This window comes from Cyanistes caeruleus, unplaced genomic scaffold (genome assembly GCF_971803275.1).
Source record: "Cyanistes caeruleus unplaced genomic scaffold, bCyaCae1.hap1.1 HAP1_SUPER_30, whole genome shotgun sequence".
NCBI classification, from domain to species: domain Eukaryota; kingdom Metazoa; phylum Chordata; class Aves; order Passeriformes; family Paridae; genus Cyanistes; species Cyanistes caeruleus.
This window is the reverse complement of record NW_028256295.1, coordinates 2,954,985-2,981,283: the sequence shown is the minus strand read 5'-3', so window position 1 is coordinate 2,981,283 and position 26,299 is coordinate 2,954,985. Positions and strand designations below refer to the sequence as shown.

The following is a 26,299-nucleotide window of genomic DNA, read 5'->3' as shown; positions in this document are numbered from 1 at the left end:
ATTGCTTTATTTGAACAAAATAAACTGCCTTGCACTGCCTTGTTTATCAGGGATCCCAACTCAGACCTGCAGTTAGAGGGGAGAAAGGGAAAAGTCCCACACCAGCAGCACTGCCAGGGAGCAGCAGCACTTGGTCCTTTCAGAGCTGCTCTTCCCAGCTCCACACTCCCCTTCTCAGCCCTTCTGTGGGTGCCAGGCCAGAGTGCTCTGGCAGCTTGGTCACTGTCCTGCTGCGTGTCCGTGCTGTGCCCACAGGCAGGGACAGGCCATGGGCACTGACGGGACACAGCTGGGTTCCAGCAGCAGTTCCAGCAGCAAAGGACATCTCCTGAGGGCAGGGCAGGAAGGCTTTGCTCTCCTCCAGAGCTGCTGTCAGGAATGTGCTCCAGGAATGGGTTGGCAAAGCAAACCTCAGTGTACAGCAGTGTCCTGGCGCAGCAAGAGCTCCTGGGATGGACCTGAGGGAGCAGCTGAACAGGGCCTGGGCTCTGTCTGTGTTCCAGGGACAACGTGGGAAGGTGTCCCAGGGCAATTGTGCCCCAGCAGCCCTGCAACCACCACTGCCAGCACTGGCCTCTGCCCTCACCTGCAGGAGGTTGTCCCTGCATGGAGGGACACCAAGGGACCAGGCCAGCAGTCCATGTTTGCTCTGTACTCAGGAGACTTCAGCAGTGCATGGTGTGTGTGTGGGGAGATGAACCCCAGTGAGCACCAACACCATCAGCAGCACCCGGGCTGGCACAATTCCAGTGGCACAAACAGTGCCTTGAGGCCACTTCACTCAGGAGGAATGTCCTCTGGGAAACCACCTGAATTCTTTGCTGGGCTGTGCTGAGGACTGCATGGAGAGAAACATCCAAGGCAGGGAGGCTGCAGGGAAAATGCTCAGCACAGCCATGGATGGCACAGAGAGACATTGGAGTGCTGGGTCTGTGGGGAGAAATCCCAGCTGCCTTCTCCTTCTGAACCACCCTGGGGACCTGGACACAGCTGTGCTGTGTTCTGGGCACTGACCTGGAACTGAGGGATGTGAAAAAGGCCTTTGGTGTCAGGGATGTGGAGAAGGCTGGGTAGTGTCTCTGTGTGACCTCTCTCAAACCCCTTGGAAAGGCCAGAGCCATCCCAGAGGGTCCTGGGCACTTGGGAAAGGCAGACCTGGAAGCAGTCTGCAGACAGGGCAGGGAGGGGGACTGGGAGTGTTACAGACTGGTCAGGCACAGCAGGGAATGTGGCAAATCCTCCTGCAGCCATTGCAGGCCCTGGCAGAACAAGGCGGGGACTGCAGAACCCCTGTGGGAGGGAAAAGAAGGGGATGTCGTGTGCCCAGACTTGAGCAGGGCCTGTGACAGGATCTGCTGCGGTCTCCTCAGAGCCTGAGTAGAGAGAACTGGGCTGAAGGGGTGGAACCTGGGGTGGGTGGGAATTTGGCTGAACAGTGAGGGTCAAATGCCACCCGTGGTACAGAGTCCCCTTGGCAGCCACTCCCCGGTGACATTGCTCACTGACCAGCCCTTGACTGCTGTGGCACATTCATCTGTTCCCTGTATCATGGGACAAAATGCACTTCCAAGTCCTTTGTGGGCAATGCCAAAGTGCTAGGAGCTGTTGAGCAGCCTCACCTGGTTAATGCTGCCTGCTGGAGAAAAGCTGAGCAAAACAACACTGGTGGGTTACATGTGTGCAGCCATTGGGGCCCAGCAAGCTTCTCTGTCCCTCTCTCTCTGTGATGTTCAAACTTAAGGGGAAGGGAACACCCAAGTTTTGCAGGTGCTTGTGGATGAAAGAAATGAAAAATCTGAGAGAGTCCATGAAGGTCTGCTGAGGTCTTCATTTCTTCATGTGGGAACAGGAATGACACAGCACCAATAGGATGATCAGATTGTTTGTTTATTCTCCAAACTTGGTTACATTTATACTGTATACAAAGCTATTCATGCATGCATCTCCTCTATAATTAGTTGCATGCTAGCTACACGTGCTGTTCACACGCCCTTATAAGCATTCTTATTGGATAATTACATTTGCATATATTGGACCACAACTTGCTCAACTTCCCTATCTCTCATCCTGTTTGGCTCTTACTTTGAGTTATTTTACTGATCACAACTGTTCCTTCCTTGTCTGATAACCTTGCCCTCATTCTTAACTGTTTCCCTTTATGGCCAAATTTGTTCTGATGCAGCCCAGACTCCTACATCTCCCTCTCTTTTCTCTGAAATTCGAGTAACTAAATTGTGCAATGTTTGTTGAAGGCATTATAACAAACAAGGAAGAATCAGCATAAAACTTAAAAATACAATCAGTAACATTATTACTCCCTTAACTGGGGTCTGCCACCAATCCCCTAGGCCCAAACTAGCAAGCCAGTCTGAAAAGGGGTCATGTTCTTCTGTGATATGTTTCATAATTTCATGCAATTGTGCCAGTTGTTTATGAATACTTTGGGAGTGGCCAGATAAGTTAAAACAGCACATACCTTCAAAATCTTCACACCCTTGTCCATGTGCTAATAACAAAAAATCTATAGGTGTGTGATTTTGCAAGGTGACATGCCTGATACTATCAACATCAGTTAGCAACTCACTCAGCATTTTCAAAATCAAACTAAGCTGTTTTTCTCCCCAACAGGCAAGATGAGCTATGTTTTTCACATTTATGGCAGCCATTCCCCCAGTAAAAGGAAAGATGTTGCAATGACAGCCACCAGTGATGGCAATTGCACATTATCATTACAAGTCTCATCAACATTCTGAACAGATTGACATGATCTTTGATGATGACTTTGACTGGCATTCAATAAATCTCTCATGTGATGGGCAAATAATGTTAGTCAACCAAGATAGCATGGTCCACCAACAGGTCATCTTGGAAGAGCAGGCCATGCTCGATTCCACAAATCAAAAATACTCCCAGTGGGAGTTCCCACCCTCCTGAAGTATTTACTGTCAGACCCCTGTTTTTAATCTGTTCTATGAAGATTGCCCTGTAACATTTTAATAATCTTCAAATTATGTTTTTTCCCCTTGCTTCTGTAACCAGCTAAACCAGGGATCTCCAAACCAAACTACTCCTGTACCATTAACTGGTGTCCACGGTGGGGTCATGCTGTCACAGCTAGGCAGAACAGCAACATTAACATCCAAGGTTGGGAAAACACTGGCTAACAAATCCAATTCTTGAAATGCGATAGGATACGATCAGTTCAAATTTTCAATTACTGTTTTCTGCCAGGGTGCATTAGGCATAGACAGGCAAGTGTACTGTCCTTTTGGACTTAGACAGTCACTATTTGTGCCACTAGTTAAATTTACTGTCTTAGGGTCCCACCAACCAGAAAAGTCTGTTTCATTCTCCTGAAGGGGAATGCCAATTAAGCAAGTTCAAAAAGGGTCACTGGCCTGCTGTAAACTGAGACCAAAATCCTGAATACCAGATGCATTAGCCAGGTTACCCAAACATTCGTTTGTGATTTGTCAAGAAACGCCCCCTCTCCATACATTGACAAACCCCCAAAAATCAACATTAACATGGCCATGGCCATGCATGTCACCATTGTCTTTCTGCCTTGTCCCATTCGCTACTACGAACTTGCCAACTTTGGGGAACTCCAACTCCCTGTCCACACTTGGTGTTCACTACCTTATTGCCTTGTCTAATACGTAATAATGCTAAGCATTTAAGAAGCTCAAAGCTAATATCTGCTAATACTCTCTGCCCAAAATCTTCAATCAGTTCCAATGCATTCAAAATCTGTTGCTGTTCACACAGTACTCTGCACCCCTTGGAACATTCAATCCAGGCAACTGATCAAATGGTGTACCAACAAAATCAATCAACCACTGTGCTCTAGACTAGGAAATAACCCGTGTGATACATGGTTGACACTTATACACCTCCTCTATTTCACGCGCCCGAGTGACTCTCCAACTCTTGTTTACACCAGAAGCAATACATCAATAGCCAGGGTCAACAGTCCAGCCCATGTTCTCCACAAACACGTTCAAGAGCCTCTAATTGTCTCTTGTCAACTGATTTCATGTGAAGAGCCACATGAGATCTTGCAAAACACAGCAAGATCTGGCAAAAAACGGTGTCCTTCTTGTCAGGGTGACAATAAGGTGAGCCCCATTGTTTAGGGGTGAAATCAGTAGCCCAGCTGAGGTGCAGGGATACCAATGCACCCAGCATAGGAAAAAATCAGGAGGAGCTGGAGCCATGGTGCAACAGCAAAGCTATGATGTAGTTGCCATCACGGAAACATGGTGGGATGACTCACATAACTGGAGCACTGCACTGAATGTCTACAAGCTCTTCAGAAGAGTCAGGAAAGGGAGAAGAGGTGGAGGGGTGGCCCTTTATGTTAGGGAGGCTTTTGACACCACAGGTATTGAAACTAGTGACAACGAATTTGAATGTCTATGGGTAAGAATTAAGAAGAAGGCCCACACGGCTGACATTATCCTACTGGGAGTCTGTTATCGTCCACCCAACCAGGAAGAAGAGGTGGACAATTCATTCTGCAAGTAGCTGGAGAATGTCTCAGGATCACCAGCCCTTGTTCTTATAGGCAACTTCAACCTGCCAGACATCTGCTGGGAACTTAATACAGCAGAAAAGAGGCAGTCCAGGAACATTTTAGAGTGCATGGAGGACAATTTTCTGTTGCAGCTGGTGGGTGAGCCCAATAGAGGAGGAGCTACGTTAGATTTGTTGTTTGCAAATAGAGATGGGCTGGTGGGCAATGTGGTGGTTGGAGGCCGCTTGGGGCACAGTGATCATGAAATTATAGAATTCTCAATACTTAGTGAAATCGGAAGGAACAAAAATAAGACTTTTACATTGAACTTCTGGAAAACAGACATTGGCCTATTTAGGAAACTTATTCAGAGGGTTCCTTGGGAAGTAGCCCTTAAAAACAAAGGTGCCCAGGAAAGGTGGATTATTGGAAAACCACTCAGACAATTTGTTGGAGTCAGAGGCACAGAGATTTTGCCCTTATCTCTGATACCTGGCTCTGACATCCAAGAAAACACTGAATTTCATATAACATCCTGAAAACAATTGTTAAATAGAAAAGCTAGAGGTGTAAATGTGTAAATTAGAAAGTTTTCTTATGTCACTGGGTGAAAAAGATAAAAGTTTGGAGTTTAAACTAGTTTAGAGAACAGAAGACAAGACGGAGGATTTAGGGTGTTGTCTCTTGTCCTCCTTTCTTCTTCATGTTCTTCCTCTAGGGGTTTTTGGGTAGTAGTAGGTGATTGGATAGAGAATGCTGCAGTGCAGCACACAGGTGTTGGGTAATTGAGTCACTAAGAAAAATAATTTACTTGGCATTTATTAACTGGGTAAATGGACATATAAAAAACCTCGAAGAAGATCTTTGTTAGTCATTTTGCACCTTTCTATCTTAGTGCTCATAGCTGCTTGTGGCTCCTTGTACCCTGTATACATGTAATGGAGATAAAAGAAGAATAAACAACCAAACAAGAGAAAACTGCCTCTCTCTCGTCAGTCTCAGTCCAAGAGGGGAAACGAACCCAACCACGAATGTCCTATCAAGACAGAGTGGCACCAAAATGTTTGGTACCTTGAATGTGAATGCCCCTTTTGAAAAAACAAAAAAAAAGAGAAGAGAGTGGAAATCTGGGAAAACTCCATGGAAAGGAGAAAAATAAGATCTTGGTAATCCTGGTGCTGGTGAGAGCAGATAAGCCAGAGCCAGACGTCTGTGAGCTGTGGAACAGATCACGGATAGAGGAGCTGAGAGAAAAGCTGACTGTAAGGTCAGGTAAGTTGTCAAAAGGGAGCAAAAATATGGGAAACATGTCCAAACCTGAGAGGGAGGTTTTGGCTATCTTGGAAACTGTGGTCAAGGAGCACCCAATCTCTGTACCCACAGATGAGCTTAAAAGCCTTCTATCCTGGATACAGGCAGAATTCCCTAACATGGATCCACAGAAAATTTTTACCCCAAGCCTGTGGGATAAGATAAACATGAGAATATATAGAAAGGCCACTCTTAGAGACCAGGCAGCAACTAAACCTCTGTTGGCTTCTAGAGTGATTTATGAAGTCATTTTCACTAAACGGAACTCTGAAACACAGGCAAGGGATGCTACAGACCAGCACAGGAAGGGAGACCCTGATGGATATGCTGGAAAAGGCTGAGTCTCTGCCTCTGTAATTCCATGGGGATTGGGACACCTTTATCTCACAAGACATCACCCAAAGTGTTGGAAATCCTTTCAAAGGATGGAATTATGGCAGTAAAAGCCACACAAGACACGGTATCTCCTACAAACAGGGCAGAAGCAAGAGACGGGAGAGGAATGGACAATACGGGCTCAGAAAAAGAACAGACGGGCTTGTCTCAGTCAGCTGCAGAATTCTCAAAATTCTTGCAGGCTGCAGAATCTGTGCAAACCTCCCTGAATTTTATCTTAGCAAAGGGAGTGTCTAAACTTGTTGAAAGCCTAGAGGAACAACTATACAGAGACTTGGGAGCGATTCTAAAACCCGTGGATTCGGGACATATCAATACAAAGTTCAGCATCCCTGGGCTGCTTTCCACAAAGCAGCTGAAAGGAAGAAATCAAGCAACAAGAGGAAAAATATAATAATAATAATAATAAAAAATTTAATTAGGCAATGCAAAAATCAAAAGCATTGTAAATTGCATTGCTGGCTAATCTGCAAATTATTGCGGTCACAATTGAGCTTCAGAGAGAAGCCCCTATTGAATAAAATGCTTTCAAAAGTAAATCAAAAAGTTTACAAATATTGCATAATAGAATAAATATAGATATTGCATTTCTAATGATATCTGTTGGTTTTGCTTTTTATAAATAACATGAAAAATTATGATAGTCATTCATCCCAAGAAATTTAAAAGATTTTTGCTTTGCTTCAGTATTCTCAATAAATGAATGTTTTGAAAATGTCTTCTCTATACATCTACTTCTAATGTAGCATTTTATAATATAAAGTTGTATATAAAATATCATGTATATACATATATATATAAGGTGATCACCAGGCATTACTACTGTAATTACTGTCAATTTCCGAAAAATGCATTTTTTAAAAATTGAATTGAAAAAATACATAGTTAACCTGCACAGGTTTCTCTCATTCTTTAACCTTTTCCTTCATTTGAACAAGTATATTATAGATTTAATTCAACACAGTTTTCAGTAATCTCAAAGTTAAGCTGAAAGACATCCAAATAATAGCTAGTTGATTAAATTATAATTGTTAGGAATTTTGTTTAAAGAAAGAAAGCTAAGGGCTTCCCTCCAGTTTAAAGCTGAGATCCAGGCCAGGCCTTAACTTTACCTGGATGGAGAATTTACCAATAAACCCAGAAGTTTTCTGCATCAAAACAATATTCAGGTCAGTTTGACTTGGCAATCAGTGAATTAATATAACAGCTGGATCCTTACAGTGAGCTTGAAGAATTGTTATCTGGACATAATTGTCCAATCCGTCACTCATTTATCAGCTGTTGCAGGCTCTGGGATGATAGTACATAAAGTACATTGAATAATCTATACTATACATTATTTGGATCATTATAATATCACATTATATCAATTGTGAATCTACTTAACAAGCTCTGGATTGCTGTAAAAGTGTTCTTTACTCCATGTATACATGTACATCTGTTTTACTAGGATGGTTTTTCATGTTCATAACATAAAAAAAAAATACCTTATTTTCTCCTCTCTGTGACAGCCCCAGTGTTCCACTCTCTGTGACAGCACAGCAGTGACAGCCCCAATGTTCCCCTGTCTGTGACATCACAGAATTGACAGCCCAAATTTCCTCCTCTCTGTGACACCACAGCCATGACAGCCCCAGTGTACCCCACTCTGTGACACCACAACCCTGACGGTCCCATAGTTCTTTTCTCTGTGACACCACAATGGTGACAGCCCTAATTTCCTCCTCTCTGTGACACCTCTCGTGGTTTTAAAGCATTAGTTAAAAAATCACTGGAAAACTTATTCATTTCTTGCTGTGAGGTGTGGATTATGAGAAGGGCAAAAGAAGCTTAAAACTTAAAGAAATTATTAAGTTTATTAACCAAACTACAAGGATAAGAAACCAGAAGAAAACTTCCAGAAACCCTTTTTCCCCACCACGCTGCCATTCCTGTCCTTAATTGACATTTAGAGAAAAAAAAAAAGCTGGTGGTAAAACAGTCCTAACTTTGCTGTAGTCTTTTCACCAGTCTTTGTTGAGAAAAAGAAGTTCTCTTTTGTCAATCTATGGAGTTTTTCACCAGAAAACCATTTTTTCGTCCTTTGCTTCCTATTGCTCTGATGCCAGTGGCCCAGAAAACTCTGCCATCAGTCCTTTCCCCCCATTTCACACCACTCTGAGCTGTGTTCTTGGGCCATGATTCAAGGGGTGTCATTTGAAGGATGAGATCTTCAAAGGCAAAAGCTCTCTTCATTTGTCTCTGTGATCATCTCTGGAAACAGAAATTTTTGCTTTGACTCTTAAGAGCCACAAATCTTCAACAACTCTCGCTTCTCCTTTTCTCTTCCAGCATCTCCTAGGATTACAATGATTTCACCATTTACTCAGCTTTATCAATTAATTACTTTTGCTCAGATCTACACTTTGAAATACTCCATTCCCCCCAAAATACTGTTTCAGGAAAGAAAGGAGTTTTTTCAGAACATTATTGTCCCTCTTCATGGCTCGAACAAAAGAAAACTTCCGCTTTTTCAGGCATCTCCTTCTTCTCTTCCCATCTGAGGGTTAATTCCTTCCCTCATTGCCTTTGAGAGTTGATGCTGTTTCTTTCCATGTTGATCCCTCTCTCTTCCCCTCTCTCTGGACAAAGGATTAATCTGCAAGTCTCATCTGCCTAGTGAAAGGGTTAAACTCTTGCCCAGGCCTTGATCTCTGCCGAGGCAGCAGCTGGAGCTGTTTGCCATGGAAGAATTTTGGTAGCTGCTCTGGAGGAGTGTGGCCACTGTCTCAGCACGCCGCAGCTCAAGAGCTTTCCCTCCCCTTCCTCGGCAGTCTCTGCTGAAGGCCAGCAGCATCAGAAACTGCAGCTGACCCAGGAACCAGCCTGGCCCGGCAGCCCCGCTGCACAAGGCTCAGCGAGCCCTACCAGAGCTTCAGCTCCTCTGGGAAGGGGCTCCTGTCACTTCACAGTCTCCATCCACCACCAGGAACCGCAGAACTCCGGCCAGCCCCGCTCCCCCCGCGGCCTTGTCTGGCCTGGGTGGGGGGGAGGCAGAACCGGAGCCCTGTTACCTCTTCAAAAGCCAGAAACCAAAGAGAAAGAGAAATTCCCAAGCTTAAGATTTAAAGGGTGGTGTTCACAGGTTGATGTCAGATTTCAATGGTCAAAACTACCGTCAGTTCTTCGAAATGGCCAGATATTGGCCAGGAGAAACAACTCCCATCAGCCTCCAGCAACCTTAACTTCCTTTGCTGTTTGTCTTTTTATCTTAAATGTCAATCTATCACACACCACAGCAGTGACAGCCCCAGTGTTCCACTCTCTGTGACACCACAGCAGTGACAGCCTCCATTTTCTCCTCTCAGTGACACACGCTATGAGCAAAGCAGGGAGCACAGTGCCTGTGGAAAAGCAAGCTGCATATCTTTCTCAGTTTCACCTGAGAAAGTGGCCTGGGAAATCAAAAGGAGGAATTAAAACAATCCTCAGAGACAGAAGACAGCCTTGCAGGTGCTGTTTGTCAGTTTCTTGTTTTCTTGCAAGAGAAGGTCGTGGGGTGGTGTATCCCACTGACCAGTGGCAGTGTTGTGTTTGTTCGCTAACCAATAAGAGTTTTACCTTTCTGTACTTTCACATATCGGTCTATAAAAGAAGATCTCAGGTAATTAAACTTGCATTCATTTTCAACTCATAAGAGAGCCCATGTTGTGCTTCTCGTCGTTCCCAATAGCATGACAGGAACCCCCAAAAAATGCATCAAAAATGGGGAACTCCTCCTTGAATCCAAGGGATTTTGGGGAATTTTTTTCCCAAAAGCAGCAGGTTTTTCGGGGTGGGGGGGGAGGAGAGACCCCCTCTAAATTCCTTGAGATGTCCCCAAGGCACCGTCTGCGGAGGCAGTGGAGGGTGAATAGAAGGGAATTTTATGGAAATTAAGGGAATTTCAGGGGATTTGGCAAATTTTAGGGAATTTTTCGATTTTTGTGGGGGTCTGGGGGGGTCTTGATTTTGTGAGGTCTTGCGTTCCAGGGCCAGGCTGCAGGATCATGTCCAGGGAAGCCACAGTTACCAGGAACAGGCATGGGACACCAACGAGATGGGATTCTGCTCAGGAAAACATTTATTCAGCTCAGGAACAAACTCAGATCCAGAGACAGCCCCAAACAGAGGCAGGGCGATGGGGTTTGAGAACCAGGGTGGAGTTCAAGGTCAGGAACCACTGGGAACACAGCAAGGGAGAAACCCCAGGGGCCCAAACCCAATCAGAATTCCTTGGGCTGCCTCCCCACGAGGGGTCCAGAGTGGAGTTTCTTCCTGGGCTCACAGGACCCAACCTCCGAGGCAGAGGGATGGAATTCCCTCTTGTCCATGCCACTCACTTCAACAACGTTCATTTGAAACTCAATCCTTGCCTCCCTGGGCAGGGGCACCTCACACAAAACCTCACTCAGTAATGGGCTCCCCCTTCATTCATCATCCCCAAACTTTGGCTGTCTCATTCCAGACCCCACCCCACCTCCCCAATCCAAACCCCAACCCATCCCATCCCTGCTGGACATCAAAATGCCTTCCCAAGCCCAATTTCCCACATTTCACACCTCCCAAACTCCATCCCACCCATCCTGCCCCACCCAATGCCCATCTCACCCCTCCTGATCTGCATCCCACTTCACCCAATCCCCTTCCAACCCCATTCCACCTGATGCCTTCAGAAGGCTGACCTAGAACAGAGGCTGCACAGAGTTAAGAATAAAGTTTATTAGAAGAATTTAAATACACCATGGGCAGTAAAAGAGCCAGGCCAGGTCTACACTCAAGATAGACCAAAAATGGTCACAAAAATGGACAAATGATCACAAGGTCTCACATTTTTATAAGCTGAGGTCAATCTGCATATTGGGGTTCATTGTCCAATGACAGCTTCAGATGATGAAGTCCCATCCTTCTTGTTTTCTCTCTTCAGCCCACCTTTGTTCATGCTTTTGGGCTGAAACTTCTAACGACTGTCCTTGGTATCAAGCTAGAAAAGGAATTGTTTTGTCTACCTACTCTGTGAAGAGAGCTCACTAACAATTAATATGAAGTTCAAAGCTACAAACATAGGCAGCGCAGAATATGAAAAATAGGAAAGCTAAAACTTAAGACATCACACCCTGAGGGGCTGTGGAATTGAATAATTTTGGAGAGGTACTGAGTTGGATTCAGTGACATTGAGTGGTTTTGAGGTGAAAGATCAAACCCTTTTGTCTCTTTGAGTGCCAAGAAATGGAGACAACTCCACCAAATAACCCCACAACCCCCAAATATTCCCAAGTACCTCCCAGATTCCCTTGAAGCACCAGTAAAATGTGAGGTTTTAGATGCCTTTGATGAATTTCTTGATTTTTACCACTATTTCTCTTTTAAATAGATGAAGATGAATCAAAAGATAATTGAAACCAAAATAAAATGACCACCAGCCCAGTGTGTTGCCAACACAGATCACTGGGAACGTGGGTCATCAGGTCCTGCCCAACGTGGGTCCTCTGATGGGGGATGGAGCTGGGGCAGCACACGAAGCTCTTCTTGCAATTGGGGCACTCACAGGGCTTCCCTTACCGGTGCCTCTGTTGGTGTCTGGTCAAGTTAGAGCTCTGGCTGAAGCTCTTCCCACACTGGGGACACTCGTAGGGCCTCTCCCCAGTGTGGATGCGCTGGTGGGTGATGAGGTTGGAGTTGTGCTTGAAGCCCTTCCTGCACTCGGGGCAGCGGAAGGGTCTCTCATCCATGTGCATCCGCTGGTGCTGGAGGAGATTGGAGCTGCTCTGAAACCTCTTCCCACACTCGGGACACTCGTAGGGCCTCTCCCCGGTGTGGATGTGCCGGTGCCTAACAAGGTGGGAGTTTCGCTTGAAGCCCTCCCCACAGTCAGGGCAGCGGAAGGGCCTCTCATCTCTGTGAATCCGCTGGTGCCTGAGGAGAGTGGAGCTGGTCTGAAAACTCTTCCCACACTCGAGACACTCGTAGGGCCTCTCCCCAGTGTGGATGCGCTGGTGAATGATGAGTTTGGAGTTGCAGCTGAAGCCCTTCCCACATTGCCCACACTCGTAGGCCCATTCCCCAGTGTGGATCATCTGGTGGCTGATCAGGCTGTTGCTCTGGCTGAAGCTCTTCCCACACTCCAAGCACTTGTAGGGCTTCTCCCCATCCTGAAGCTGCTCATGGACCACCAGCTCAGAGCCCTGGCTGGATCTCCGGCCGCCTTCCCAGCACAGGGTGGGTCTTTCCTCCTCAGAGCACCCTGGGATGGGTTTGGAGCCCCTCCTCCTGTGGGATCTCGGAAGCTTTTCCTCCCCATTAGATTCCTGCACTGTGGAGCTGCTCAAAACGGCCTCTTCCATGAGCTTCTCCTGTGGGGATTTGTCCTCCCTGGTCTCCATCCTCAGCTCCTTGTCTGGGGGAGGAAGGACAAGGAGAGGATGGGATTTGCCTCCGTGCCAGAGGAAAGGGGAAGGAGATCCCCCCAGTGCATCCCCGGCAGGACGGCGTCGGCAGCGGGGTTGTCCTGCAGCCGGGGGCCAGGCTGGGCTGGGAGATGGAGCAGGAGAGAGGGGGAAAGGGGCACTGACTTCCTCCTCACCTGCCTGGGTGTCCTGGGGCATCTTCCTCTTCCTCACAGCAGCCTCCTTCTCCATCTGGCCAAGGTTTGGGAATGGGAAATCCTGGTTTGGGGAAAAATACAATGCACAAGAACGTTGGGTTAGATTCCTTCTGCCCATCTCTAGAAGTCACCGGACATCTGGAGTCCATAAACAACCTCCCAGTCAGCCCTGAAAATGCCTCCAAGGAGTTCCCCATCTCTGGTCTTTCCTCTTTGGTGTTCAGGGGTTCCCCCCTGTCCCACCTGCTGGGCTTCACTCTTGTACTTGGGGTCCCCCATCCACTCGGTCCCTGCCCTCCTCAGGCTGCTGGGTTTCCCAGGGATCTGAAAATTTTCCCCATATTCACCTCAACACTTAGAGATGGGGAGGGCGGGGGTGGGGTTCCAGTGTCGCTTCTCCTTTTATTCTCTGCTTTAGGGTGCAGGGGGTCCAAGGACTCCCTGCTGCCGCTCTCCAGGCTGTTGAGGGTTCCATGAATCGTGGCGCTCCCCCTCTCTGGGCTCCCCACTTTGGGGTCCTGTGGGTCACAGAGCTCTGCTCCTCCAGGCTGCCTCTGCCAGCAGCTGCCACTGGGAACCCCCAATGTTGCCCCAATGGGCATTTTCCGCTCAGCTTTGGAACTATTAATTCTCCAAACATCCCCCCAAAAAAACTCAACCCAGGGTCCTCCCTAGATATCTGGGCCAAGCTCCCCCTCCCCAGTCACCTCTAGGATGGGGGTGTGAATTCAGGGAGTGCTCAACCTCATGGTTCCTTCTCCTTTCCCTGATCCTCCTTTGTCCCTCCTCTTCCTCTTACTCCTCTTCCATCCCTCCTCCTCCTTCTCCGTAACACCAGCTCCATCTGCTACTTCCATCCCTTCTCTCTCTCCTTCATCTCTCCGCTTCCATCCCTCCTCCTCCTCCCCCAGGAGCAGTGACACCCTCGGTGCCCCGTTCCCAAACCCCTCACAGCCCACGGCAGGAGCGGGGATGGAGCCGGGACAGGTCGGGATGGGCAGCGCGGGGCTCTCCGCTGCTCCCACCCGCTGGGGACGGGGGGAACCCAGCCCGGGGAAAAGGAGAGGGAAACTGGGAAAATTGGGGGCTGCAGATCCAACCTGGGGCTGGCTGGGGACCCTGGCTGGGGACTGCCAGCCCTTGGGGCTCCTCTGGGGAGATGTGGGAGGGGGAACAGAGAGGGCTGGGGGATCCCAGGAGTGGCAGCACTGGCAGGGACTGGTTTGGACTGGGGTAACTGGAACCTTACTGGGGTAACTGGGAATGACTGGGAATGAGCACAAGCATGCTGCGGGCACATGGGATATACTGGGAGTGTCTGTGACCATCCTGGGAACAGCTGGAACGACACTGGGGGCAACTGGGAGTGAGTGGGACCATGCTGAGATGGACTGGGACTATTCCAGGGACAACTGGGATCATACCAGGAGGAACTGGGAAGAATTGCAACTATTCTGGGATCATACTCAACTGGGATCATACTGGGATCCCAGTGGGAGCAGCTGGGTCCCTGCTGGCTGAGACTGGGATCCCACTGAGGGTGACTGGAATCATACTGGGATTGACTGGGAGTGGCTGGGAACAACTGGGATCATGCTGAGAGCAACTGGGAGGAGCTGGGAATGACTGGGAGCGTGCTGGGGCTGACTGGGATATACTGGGAGAGACAGGGAGTCCCAGGGATCACACTGGAGGCTACTGGGGTCACACTGGCACTGCCAGGGAGCAACTGGGGGCCACTGGCCTCATACTGGGAGTGACTGGGATCAGACTGGGAGTGACTGGGATCAGACTGGGAGTGACTGGGATCAGACTGGGAGTGACTGGGATCAGACTGGGTGTTACTGGGATTAGATTGTGACTGGGATGAGACTGGGAGTGTGAAGGAAACTGGAAAACTGGGGAAGAAATGGAAAAAAGCCCAGGATAAATTCAAGGAAAATGGAAGGGAAAATTCAGGGAAAACCCAAAAATATCAGGGTGAAATCCAAAAAAATCAGGGAAAAATCAGGAAAAAATTGGGAAAAATTTGGGAAAAACAGAAGAAAATCTGACAAAAAAATTGGGGAAAACCAGGAAAAGTTTGGGGGAAAAAAAAGAGCAAACTTATGGAAAAAAATGTGAAAAAATTGGGGAAAAATCAGGAAAAGAAAGTGGAAAAAATCTGGGAAAAATCAGGAAAAGTCAGAAAAAATGGGGAAAAAATCAGAAAAAATAGGAAAAGAAGGAAAAATCATGAAAAACCAGGGAAAATTGGAAAGAATATTTGGGAAATCAGGAAAAAAACTGGGAAAGAACTTGGAAAAATTGGGGAAAATCCAGAAAAGAAAGAGGAATAAATCTGAAAATTAATAGGAAAAAAACCAGGAAAAATCAGGTAAAAACTAAGGAAATTTGAGAAGAAATTGGGAAAAAGCCAGAAAAAATTTGGGAAAGGAAGAGAGAAGAATCAGGAAAAAATGGGAAATACATGAAAAAAATTGTGCAAAATTGTGAGAAATCAGGGAAAATATCAGGAAAAGAAAACCAAAAAGACCCTGGGAAAAATCAGGAAAAATTGGGAAAATATTGGAAAAATGAAGGAAAAACCAGAAATATTTGAGAAAAAATTGCAAAAAAATCTGGAAAATAATTTGAAAAAATCAGAGAAAAAATGTGGAAAAAAAAAGAGAATCAGCGAAAAATCAGGGAAACAAACAGGAAAAGGATAAAAAAATCTGGGAAAATCAGAAAAAAAAAATAATGAAAAAAATCAGGAAAGAATTGGGGAAAACCGGAAAGATTAGGGAAAGGAAAAGGGAAAAATCAGGGAAAAAAATGGGATTAAAACAGGAAAAAGCACAAAAATCAAGAAAAAGTTTAAGGAAAAAATGGGAAAAAAATGAAAAAAAAAATCAGAAAAATAAAAAAATAATGAAAAAAATAATAAAAAAAATTATAAAAAAAATCTGGAAAAAGCTGGAAAAAATGGGGAAAATCTGGAAAAATATTAAGCAAATATTGGGTAAAATCAAGAAAAGAGAGGGAAGAAACCTGGAAAAAATCAGGAAAAATCAGTAAAAAAATTAGGAAATACAGGGAAAAATCAGGAAAAGAAAGAGGAAGAAGACTGGGAAAAAAATGGGAAAAATCAAGGGAAAAAAAAAAAAAGAGTACAAGAAAGTGGGGAAAAAAACTTTGTAAAATTGGGAAAAAAATTGGGAAAAAACTAGGAAATATCAAGGAAACAAACAGGAAAAAATCAGGAAAAATTAGGAAAAAAGGGAAATATTTGGACAAATCAGAGGGAAAAATCAGGAAAAAAAATTGGAAAATATGTGAAAAAAATTGTGAAAAAAATTGTGAAAAAAATTGTGACAAATGAGGAAAAATAAGAAAAAGGGAATAAAACCTGGAAAAAAATAAGAGAAAAAAATAAGAAAAAAAAATGAAAAAAATTGGGGGAAAATCAGGGAAAAAAATGGGAAAAACAAGGGGAAAAAATTGGGAAAAAATGGGAAAAAACAGAAAAATTATGGAAAAATTAGAGAAAAAGTTGGGGAAAAGACAAAAAATTTTGAGAAGAGGGAAAAATCAAGAAAAACAAAAAAATCAGGAAAAAAATGGTGAAAAAACTGGGAAAAATTAATGGAAAAATAAGGGAAAAATAAGAAAAAAAAAAGAAAAAAAAAAAAAAAAAGGAGAGAAAAAGATTGGGGAAAATCAGGAAAAATCCAGGATGAAATCCCCCTATCCCATTTTTCCATGAAATTTTGGGAATTGCCTACCTGGGAGGTTGTAGAAGAATTTCCAGACCTGGGAATCCGGGGAGTGGGGAAAGGTGGAATTGCGGATGAGCTGGTCCAGATTTTTGGGAAGGTTGATGGCCTGGTCCTATTCCAGCTTCCAGAATGTTCAGATGAATCCCACGCCTCCTTCTGGCTGGAAATCATGCAGAAATCACGGAAAAATCATGGAAAAATCACGAGAAAGCTGTGATTCAAATTCATGGAGTTTTGCCCCCAAAGCACCCTTTTTTCCCGCAAAAATATTAATTTTTTTGAATAATTAAATGGAAAAGATTAGGGGGAAATAGGGAAAATTAGGATGGAAATGGAGGAAAAATGGGGGAAATTGGAGCCAACATGGGAAAATAATAGGGAAAAAATGGGATAAAATTAGGGAAAAATGGGATAGAAATGAAGGAAAAATTGGGAAAAATGGGAGAAAGGAATGGAAGAAGATGGGGATAAAATGATGGAAAAATGAGATAAAACCAGGATAAAAATGGGGAAAAAAAATGAGGGAAACTGGGAGAAAAATTAAGGGAAAATGGGAATAAAAATGGTAAAAATGAAGTGAAAGTGGGAGAAAAATGGAAGAAAATGGGGAAAACAGGAGAGAACATGGGGAAAAAACTGGGGGAAAATGAAGCAAAAAGAGGGTAAAATGGAGAAATGGGGAAAAAATAGATTAAAAATGGAAAAAAAAAAGGGAAAAATTAGGACAACATGGAGAAAAAATGGAGTAAAAATGCAGGAAAAAATAGAAAAAAAATCAGAAAAAATAAGAAAAAAATGAGGAAAAATGAGTTAAAAAGGGGGGAAATGGAGGAAAAAAGAAGAAAAATGGGTGAAAACTAGGGAAAAATAAAAAAATAGGATAATAGTGGGGAAAAAATATATGAAAAGGGGATAAATGAGGAAAAATGGGAAAAAATTGGATAGAAACGGGATAAAACGAGAAAAATTTGGGATAAATGGGATAAAAATGTGGGAAAATGGGGATAACATTTGGGAAAAATGGAGACAAGTTGTACCCTAATGGGGAATGACTGGGAGAGACTGGGCTCTTCCTGCTGCCGAGGAAACTGAAACCACACGGGGGGAGCAACTGGGCAATGCTGGGAGCAGCCACTGCCGGCACCGGGAGCCCCGAACCCCTTTCCCGGCCATGCCGGACCCGCATCCCCCCGGCCCCTTTGCCGGGGCTCTGCCGCCACCGCCACCGGGACCCCCCAAAAACACCTCCCGGGGACCCCCGGGGTGCCCCCGAGGGGCATCTGCGGCTCGGCTCTGGAGCCCTGCCATCCCCAAACACCCCCCCAAAAACCCCAAAGCCAGGGAGCCCCGGGGTATTTGGGGCGAGCTCCCCCTCCCCGGGCACCTGCGGGATGGGGGGCGATGGTCCCGAAGGAGCTGCAGATGCAGAGAGCGGGGAGCGCAGGTGGAGCCTCCTCTGCCTGCTCCAGCTCTTCCTCCTCCTGCTCCTCCTCTGTCCCTCCTCTGTCCCTGTGCGTGGTTCGGAGCCCTCGGGTGAGCGGGGCCGGGCCGGGACACGATGGGAAAGGGCTGGGTCCCCCCCAAACCGAGCTGGGGGCAGCGGAGGTTTGGGGGAACAATGGGAACGAGGCGGGACAGGGGAACAGGGGGAGGTGGGAGCACTGAGGGTCCCCCAGTTCACCCCAGGAGCCCCAAGCCCCGTCCCAGCCCCCCCAGTTCCCCCCGCAGCCCCGGCTGAGGGGGGCTCAGCCCAGGAGCCGCCGTCGTTCGGGGCTCCCCCGAGTGCAGGAACGGGAGAGTTCCCGGCTCGGGGAGGCCCCAGCACAGGAGGGGATCTTGTCCCTCTTCCAGGGCCTTTCAGGGTCTTCAGGCCCCTCTCAAGAGGAGTTTTTCTCTTTTTCAGGTATTTTTGGGGGGGGGGTCCCACCACTACAGGGGTGTTTTTTCCTCCCCATTTTAGGGTGTTTGTGCAGCCGCAGCCCCACAAGCCCCTTTTGAGGGGGGATCATGACGGCTTTAAGTGACATTTTTAGGGGTGTCCCCACCCCAAGCCCCTGTAGGGGATGTTTTGTCCCCCCAGGGTGGATTTTGGGGGTACTCTCTACCATGGCCGCTTTAAGGGCCCCCAGTGTTGTCGGGTCCCACTGTAACTCCTCTTAAAAGGGCAACACCGCTCCCGTTGGTTCCGGCAGTGGAGCCCGGGAGGGGTTGGGGGTCCCGGGAGGGGTTTGGGGGTACCTGGGTGATGCCGATGAAGGCGATGGGGTCCCCATGCTGGGTGCAAACCTTTGTGAGGGGTTCCTGGGGATTTTCAGAAGTTCTGGGTGTTTTTGGGGCCACGGTGGTTTTTGGGGGATTCCTGAGGGGGGTTTACAGGGGTCCCGATGGGGGAATTTGGGCGATCCCAGGGATGAAATTGGGGGTCCCAAGGCTGTTTTGGGGAACCTGCTGGTGATGGAGATGGGGAGCACATGCCAGGTATGAACCTTCTCAATGTCTGTATGGGGTTTTGTTGTCTTGGGGGGTTTTTGGAGCATCCAGGGCTGTGTTTGGGATCAGGGGAAGTTGGGGTGTCCCAGGGGCTTTGGGGGTTCTCGGCAGGTTTGGGGGTACCTGGGCAATGCGGGTGGCAGTGCTGGGGACCCCGTGCTGGGTTTGAACCTTCTCACTGCGCACGGGCAGCGTCAGCATGTTCAGGGAGATCCTGGGGGGCCCGGGGGGTCACCCCAAATCCCAGGGACCCCAAATGCTGAGGGACCCCCCAAACTGCCCTCACCGCTGGATCTGCTGCAGGCAGGGAGGCACCAGCACTCGGCCCCCACCCTCCACCATCACAGGGGGGCTGTGGAAGAAATCTGGGGGTGCACAGACAGGTCAGGTGGGACCCCCAAAGTCCTGGGGGAGGGGACACGAGGGGACTTCCAGGAATTCCCATTGTGAGGGGATGAGGTGGAACCCAGAAAGAGTTTGGGGGGCCTGGGTGGGTCATGGGGGACCCCCAGGAGTCTTGTGGGGGCTGGGGATAGCAAAAAACAGGGTGACCCGCAGGATGGGTTTGGGGGGGAACTGGATTGGAGCTCCCATGGCAGTGGGATGGGGAGATCTGCCCATGGAATTCCGTGGGAATGGCATGGCAGTGAGATCCATCTACAGAATTCCCATGGGAATGGGACAGCAGTGGGATCCATCCTTGGACATCCCCTGGGAATGGGATGTCTGAGATCCATCCATGGAATTTCCATGGATTTCCCAGCCATGAATTTGCCCTCCCAAATCCCACATTCCCATTCCCATATTCCCATGGCAATTCTGCCCTCCCCACCTTTACACTCCAGCGCCTCCCGCCCATATCTGACATATTTCCGGAGACATTCCCTGCAGCTGTGAGCCAGGGAATTTGTTAATCCCTCAGCCTGGATCTCAGGGATCCCCATGGCGGTGCCACAGTTGCCATCGCAGCCCCACAGATCCCCCAGCCCCGGCTCCCCCCGCTCAGCCCCGCTCTGGCTGTGCCACTGCTGCAGCATCTGCAGCTCCCCGCTGGCCCCGTGCCGGTGCCGCTCCTTGTGCCGGCCCTGGCTATCCCAATATCCCAGCCCTGGCTATCCCAATATCCCAGCCCTGGCTATCCCAATATCCCAGCTCTGGCTATCCCAATATCCCAGCCCTGGCTATCCCAAGATCCCAGCTCTGGCTATCCCAAGATCCCAGCTCTGGCTATCCCAATATCCCAGCTCTGGCTATCCCAATATCCCAGCCCTGGCTATCCCAATATCCCAGCCCTGGCTATCCCAAGATCCCGGCTCGGCTCCGCCCGGCCCCGCTCGCTGCGGCGGCGCTGGAAGGGGATCCCAGCCAGGGACCCCATGGACATGGACTGCGGGAAGCCCGGGCCGGGCTCCGACAGCGCCGCATGCAGGGAACGCAGGGAGAGGAGAACTGGGGGGACATTTGGAGATTTGGGATCGGGGGGGTCACAGCTGAAGGAAAGGGGGAACGGGGAGAGCCGGGAAGGGCATTTCGGGATGCCAGGAGTGACAAGAGGGGAGGCTAGGGCTGGCTAGATGTGGCATGGCTGGAGTTCAGGGCGTTCCTGTACCCAGGAAAGGGAGCTCCAAGGGTCCCCGCTGTCCCCATTGCCAGGACAGGGCAGGGAAAGCTGGGATGGCTGGGAATAGGGGTCCCGAGTGTCCTGAGTGCTGAGGAAAGGAGGGGCTGGCTGCTGGGAGAGGCAGGAATAGGGGTCCGGGGGGTAAATGGGTGAAGGAGAAGGGGGCTCTGGGGGCTGCGAGAGGCGGGATGGCCGGGAAAGGGGTGCAGGCGTTCCTGGTGCCGGATAAGGGGGTGCAGGGTGGGACCCACGGCCGGGAATGGGGGTTCGGTGGGATGGCGGCGGCCAGGAATGGGGGTTTAGGGGCCCCTCGGCGCTCCGGAATGGGCGATCAAAGAGTCCCGGTGCCGGGGGTCCCCCTCACCTCTCGCCGCCCCCCGGGAGCGCCCCCGGCCCCAGCGCTGGAGCCATCGCGCTGCTCCGCTGCGGCCCCGCCCACAGCCTCGGCCTCGCCCCCAGAGCCGCCTCCGGCCCCGCCATTGGCGCCGCTCTTTGCTGCCCGCCAGTGGCAGCCCGAGGCTGCAGTGACGTCACCGGTCGCCGGGCAGATCCCGGCGGCGCAGGGCGGCCAAGGCGGAAGCGAAAGTGCCCGAGGGAGCGCGGGGGGAGGGGACGGGGCAATTCCAGGGAATTCCCCTGGATCCCCTCCCGGGATCCCCCGGGACCCTCCTCGGCCGCGCACTGCGGGACCCCCGGGACAAACTGGGCTGAACTCCCGGGCCCTGCGCTCAAACTCTGCCTGGAACCCGCCGGCTTCGGCCCAAAGCGGGGGAAGCCCCGGCATCCGCGGATCCTATTTTTCCTGCGGCTGCGGCTCCCCAGCCCCGGTGGAGCAGGGGAGGATCCCCGGGAAAGGGGGTGCAGGGCGCTGTTGGTGCAGGAGAAGGGGCTGCAGGGGGTCCCGGAGCTGGGGAAGGAGATGTGGGGGGCTCCCAGGGCCCAGGAATGGGGATCCAAGGGGGTCCCAGGGGGGCTCCCCAAAGCCCCTCCCAGGGCACAGCAGGAGCTGGGTCAGGAGCTCTGGCAGAGACAAAAGGGGGTGAGCCCGGCATGGGGGGGACATGGGGGAGTCACAGGCGCTCCCGGGGGGGGACACGATCCCAGGGGACCCCTCCTCACCTTCTCCCACGTACCCCAACAGAGCCTCTAAATGGATGAGCAGAGCTCGGTGACTGCAGTATGAAACTTGTTCAGTGGCACAGGAGGATTTAGAATTGAGGACAGGGGAAGGGTTTAACCCAGCCTCCTGTTTGAACAGCCTGGAGAGGGGGCTGGGGAGAAACCCATGCCTGCATTGAACTGAGAGAGATCCAGACCCGGGCTGGGAGAGATTTGAGACACACCCACCTTTGGACTTTGCTGTCCACAACACCCTGTCACATAAAGGTAAAACCTTACAAAAGAAAGAACTTGGAAAATCATGGTTTAGGACTTGTTACGTGGGCTTAGTGTAGCTAGCAGCTGGCCTGATAAGTTCTCATGCAAAAACATCTTGAGAATGAAAAGTTTGTTAACATAACAAACTATTCTTGGGCAGAAAAACAAGTGCACCTGTAGTAACAAGGGATCTGTCCCATGGGAATCAGTAGAAAAAGTATGAAAACATTGTTAGAGAGAAAAGTTTGGATTGACGTGTACACTCACCATTACCAACCAGTGAACTGAGTTCCCAACCAACTGGAATTAAGCACGGTGCCTTCTGATAACCATGTAAATATAAGCTGTGTGCAATAAAGCTTTGGCTATGGTGGAAGAAGAAACAGGTGTCATTGTCCATCTCTACTGCGACACACCCAAGCAGGACATCGGGTCCTGCTGAAGCAGTGGAAAGAAGCAGCTCTGGTGGCCAAGTGGCACGGCCCATTCCAAGTGTCCCTGAGCACAGAAACAGCCCCAGCACAGCTGAACACGGGGGGACCCCTCAGCCTCTGCTCAAGGGCTCTGCAGCCCCGCAGATTTGGATTTCCCGGCTGCAGCAGGAGGATGGGAGCCGCCCCTGAGCCTGCACTGAAGGCAAGGCAGCAGCAGCCAGGGCTCCCCAGCGGGGGAAGCCCCTGGGCCTGCCCACAGATCCTCTGCTGAAATCCTCGGCCTGGGCACCCTCCTTTGGCATCTCCAGCCCCTGCGGGACAATCCTGGCTGGCACTGCTGGAGCTTCAGGGCTTTCTGTGCCTGCCCTCGCCACAGCTGCTGGGGAAGGCACCGGGAGAATTCCACTCTGGCTCTCAATTACACTCACACTCTGGGCTGGCTGGGATTAGAGTATTGGAAAATATACCAAGTGTAAAATTATTCTTTATTTGATTTCTCCAGTCAGGCTTGGTTTGCATTTGCCTTGGGGAAAGGAATTTTAAAGGGTTTTTTTACGGGATGTTCCACCACTCAGCAGAGATGAGCTTAACATCTCAACAGACTGGGAACAGCCCAAAAGATTCCCACAAAGACAACGACCATCAACAAAACATCAACACCCAACAGCAAACATCAACCAACATCTACCCCAGACACTGCCCTGGCACAGCTGGAGACACCTGGTCTGGAAAAGGCTGAGCAGGAAATCCAGGAGTGCAGACCTAATTCACATCAGAGGCACAGAAATCCGGGTGCAACAGGAAACCAAACACTAAGAACTCTACAACTTGGAAACAATGAACACTAAACCAATGGATTTCTATGGGTTCAGACTGTATAAAGTTTAGGAAATATCTAGTAAAACTCACATGTCATGGAATGATTTTCTCTGCACATGCAGACTATGTGTGGTTGAAATGATTCTGTTCAGAATCAAGTCATGCATTATTTTTCTAAAGACATTGCTGGAGAGCTTTTGCTTTTCACAGTTTCAGTGAAAGGATTACACCATTAGAAGAATTTTTTGCAATAATTCTACTTTTATATTGTCAGTTCTGTTTGGGCCAGGGGTGTGAGAATCAGTTTTTAGTCAGAGGAGAAGAAAAAAAACACTTGATTTCTTTCTAATTTTTGTTTTTATGTTTGTGCGTGGCTCTTAGTGATGACAAAACTATGGTATGGATTTTTCCATGTTCACCTTTAAGCTGCATTTTGAAAACCAGAAGACCTTGAAATGTGGCCCTTTAAAATGGAAACAGTTAATAGAAAATTGTCTTAAAAAAGAAAAAAAAGTAAATTGGGGGGTTGGGGGGTGGGGTTGGGGCTCCATGTGAGTCATCCCATGGCTGCCCTGGAAGAGAAGCTTTATTCCAGGCAGCCAGGACAGGAGCTTTAGAAATGCAAATTAACACCTCTGGGGCAAAGCCTGGACAATGTACCAGGGTGTTCCTGCCTGGGGGAGGAATTGGGCTGAATTCCTCTGCCCCTCACCCCAAGCTCTGCCTGGGGGCACAGGCAGAATTTGCACAGCTAAAGGCAGAGCCCATAGTGAGGATATCTGACTGCAGCAGAAATTGGTTAAGCTGAAAAGGAAAACTGCAAATGGACAATGTTGTGAAAATTTCACTATAAAAAATGGGGGAGAATCATCCCACTCCCCACCTCAACTTGTGCTCTCACTTTCTATGTTATATAAGGTGAATTAGAGCACTGGGGGTTTTTTTGCTACCCCAAGTTAAGGGAAATCAGTTGGGAATCCAAGTATGTGCTGATTTAATTAGAGAAAAGCCAAAAATCGATGCAGACCTGGCTGGAGGGAGCACCCAAAAATGGGGAAAAGATGAATGGCCACCAGAACAAATCCTGCAACACCATGGACCAGGCCATGGGAACCCTAACAAATTCATATCAGGAGCCAGAGAACTAATTTATCATTTCCATGGTATAATTAGATTACATGATGTCCTCAAAATAATCCCCAACCAGACAGCTCCAGTTCCTGACTTTCTTCCCAACCAATCCACTCAGATGAGGAACACAACATTTCACCATGGGATAGAGTCACATTATCTTTTAGCAGAAAAAGGAGGCAGAGTTTGTGGAAAATTAAATGACTCAAACTTCTGTTGGCAAATAGACCGCAGAGGAAAAGTGGAGAAACAGATAACAAAGGATAGAAGAAAAGAGCTCATGTACTGGTCCAAACATGGAAAGGATGGGCATGGGCAACATTTCTGTGGTTCCCTGGCAGACCATGGGTTAAACAAATGCAGTTTCTCCTCTCATGTGCTACAGCATCTTTTCACCATGCACACACCTTGCTGAGTGCAGCTCATGCAGCAGCTGAGCAAGGGGATGCAGGGGGCAGCCAGGCCTCCTGAGCCACAAACGGCTACAAAAGGACAGAGAATGAGGGCACTGAGAGCAATCCCAAAATCAAAGAACACCCAGCAAGAAAAAACAGAGCCAATGAGTGAATCTGCTTGCAGATAGGGCCAGGGACTTGCACATAAGGAAGCAATGGGAAAAAGCATCAGTTTCAGAAAATGTTACCAATTGGCAAGGACCGCTGCTCTGACAAAGTCCCGCTAAATTCCTGAACTTCCAGAAGAACAAAGACTTAACAGAGCCATCAATATCGGATATTATACAAAAGTGGGGGGTACATATTAACCGGGACATGCAGGAGGCAGATGGGGAAGTCTGAACCTTCCAAGCACCTCGGCCAGTGGGGAAAGGGACAGGGACACGCGGCCGGGAAAATCAGGACAAAAACGAGGCCGCGTCCTCCAGCAGCTGGAGAGAGCGCACGGCAAATGCCCCACGGCCTCTCCCTTTGGGCAGCAATAAAGTCACTCTCACACCGCTCCTCGGGCTCCTTTGGCCACACAAACCTCTGGCGCCGGGAATTTGCCCGCCCAGCCCCGGGCACAGCGCAGCCACCTCCGGGCTACCGACACGAACCGGGACGAGCCAGCGCTGCTCCGGCACCGGCTCCTGCCGAGGCCCCAGCGGGAAGGAGACCGCGGGCAGCCGCTCCCGCAGCGCCCTCACGCCAGGGCCAACACGGGCCGGCCACGGCACAAGCCACCCGCCACAGCCCCCCGCCGCCCCCTCCCGGGCCCGCAGCGAGCCCCGAGCCCCCGCAGAACCGAGCGCGGCTCCCACCTGCGATGGCTGGGGCCGCCTCCGAGCTCCGCCGCCGCCTCACCGGGCTCCGGCCGCTGCCGCCGCTGCCGGGCCCGCACAGACGCTCCGGCAATGGCGGCTCTCCTGCCCCACGGCCCCTCTGGGGGCGCCAGCGGGGCCGGGCTTGTCCCCGCTCTGCCCAATCAGAGCGCGCCATAGCCACGAGTGACGGCAGCAGCAGCCAATCGCAGCCAGCGGTGGGCTCTGCACACGGCACAGCCCCGCCCCGCGCTCTCAGGGCCCGCCCCGGGCTGTGTGAGGGGAAGGGCGGAGATGAGGAACAGGCCTGGAACGGGCCTGGCCCGAGCCGCCATTGAGCTCCGAACACAAAGTTTTCCGCAGCTCCCGGCTCGCCTTTCACTGCCCTGGGTGTTCGGTGGCTCCGGCTCAGCGGGAAGCCCGGGAGCCTCACTTCTCCCAGCGCTAATTAGGTGCCTCAGTGCATCGCTCGGATTTCCCCCAAAAAGGGAAAACTGCTCCAAATCCCTGTGGATGAGTGGGGGAGGAGAGAGATTTCTGGCAGAAAACTCCACAAACTCCGA

The 26,299-nt window shown here is 49.4% G+C and overlaps 2 protein-coding genes across 2 annotated transcripts in view; both read right to left on the bottom strand.

Moving 5' to 3' along the window:
• The window catches only part of LOC111922621 (uncharacterized), an 813,543-nt gene that overhangs the window by 403,953 nt on the left and 383,291 nt on the right, over positions 1-26,299 (bottom strand). The gene's annotated exons all lie outside the window — the stretch shown is intronic.
• The window catches only part of LOC147645291 (uncharacterized), a 409,208-nt gene continuing 394,228 nt past the window's right edge, over positions 11,320-26,299 (bottom strand). Inside the window, 1 exon segment of the mRNA XM_086874768.1 lies at positions 11,320-12,340. Coding sequence (XP_086730894.1) covers positions 11,800-12,340 — 541 coding nt within the window. The 3' untranslated portion in view covers positions 11,320-11,799.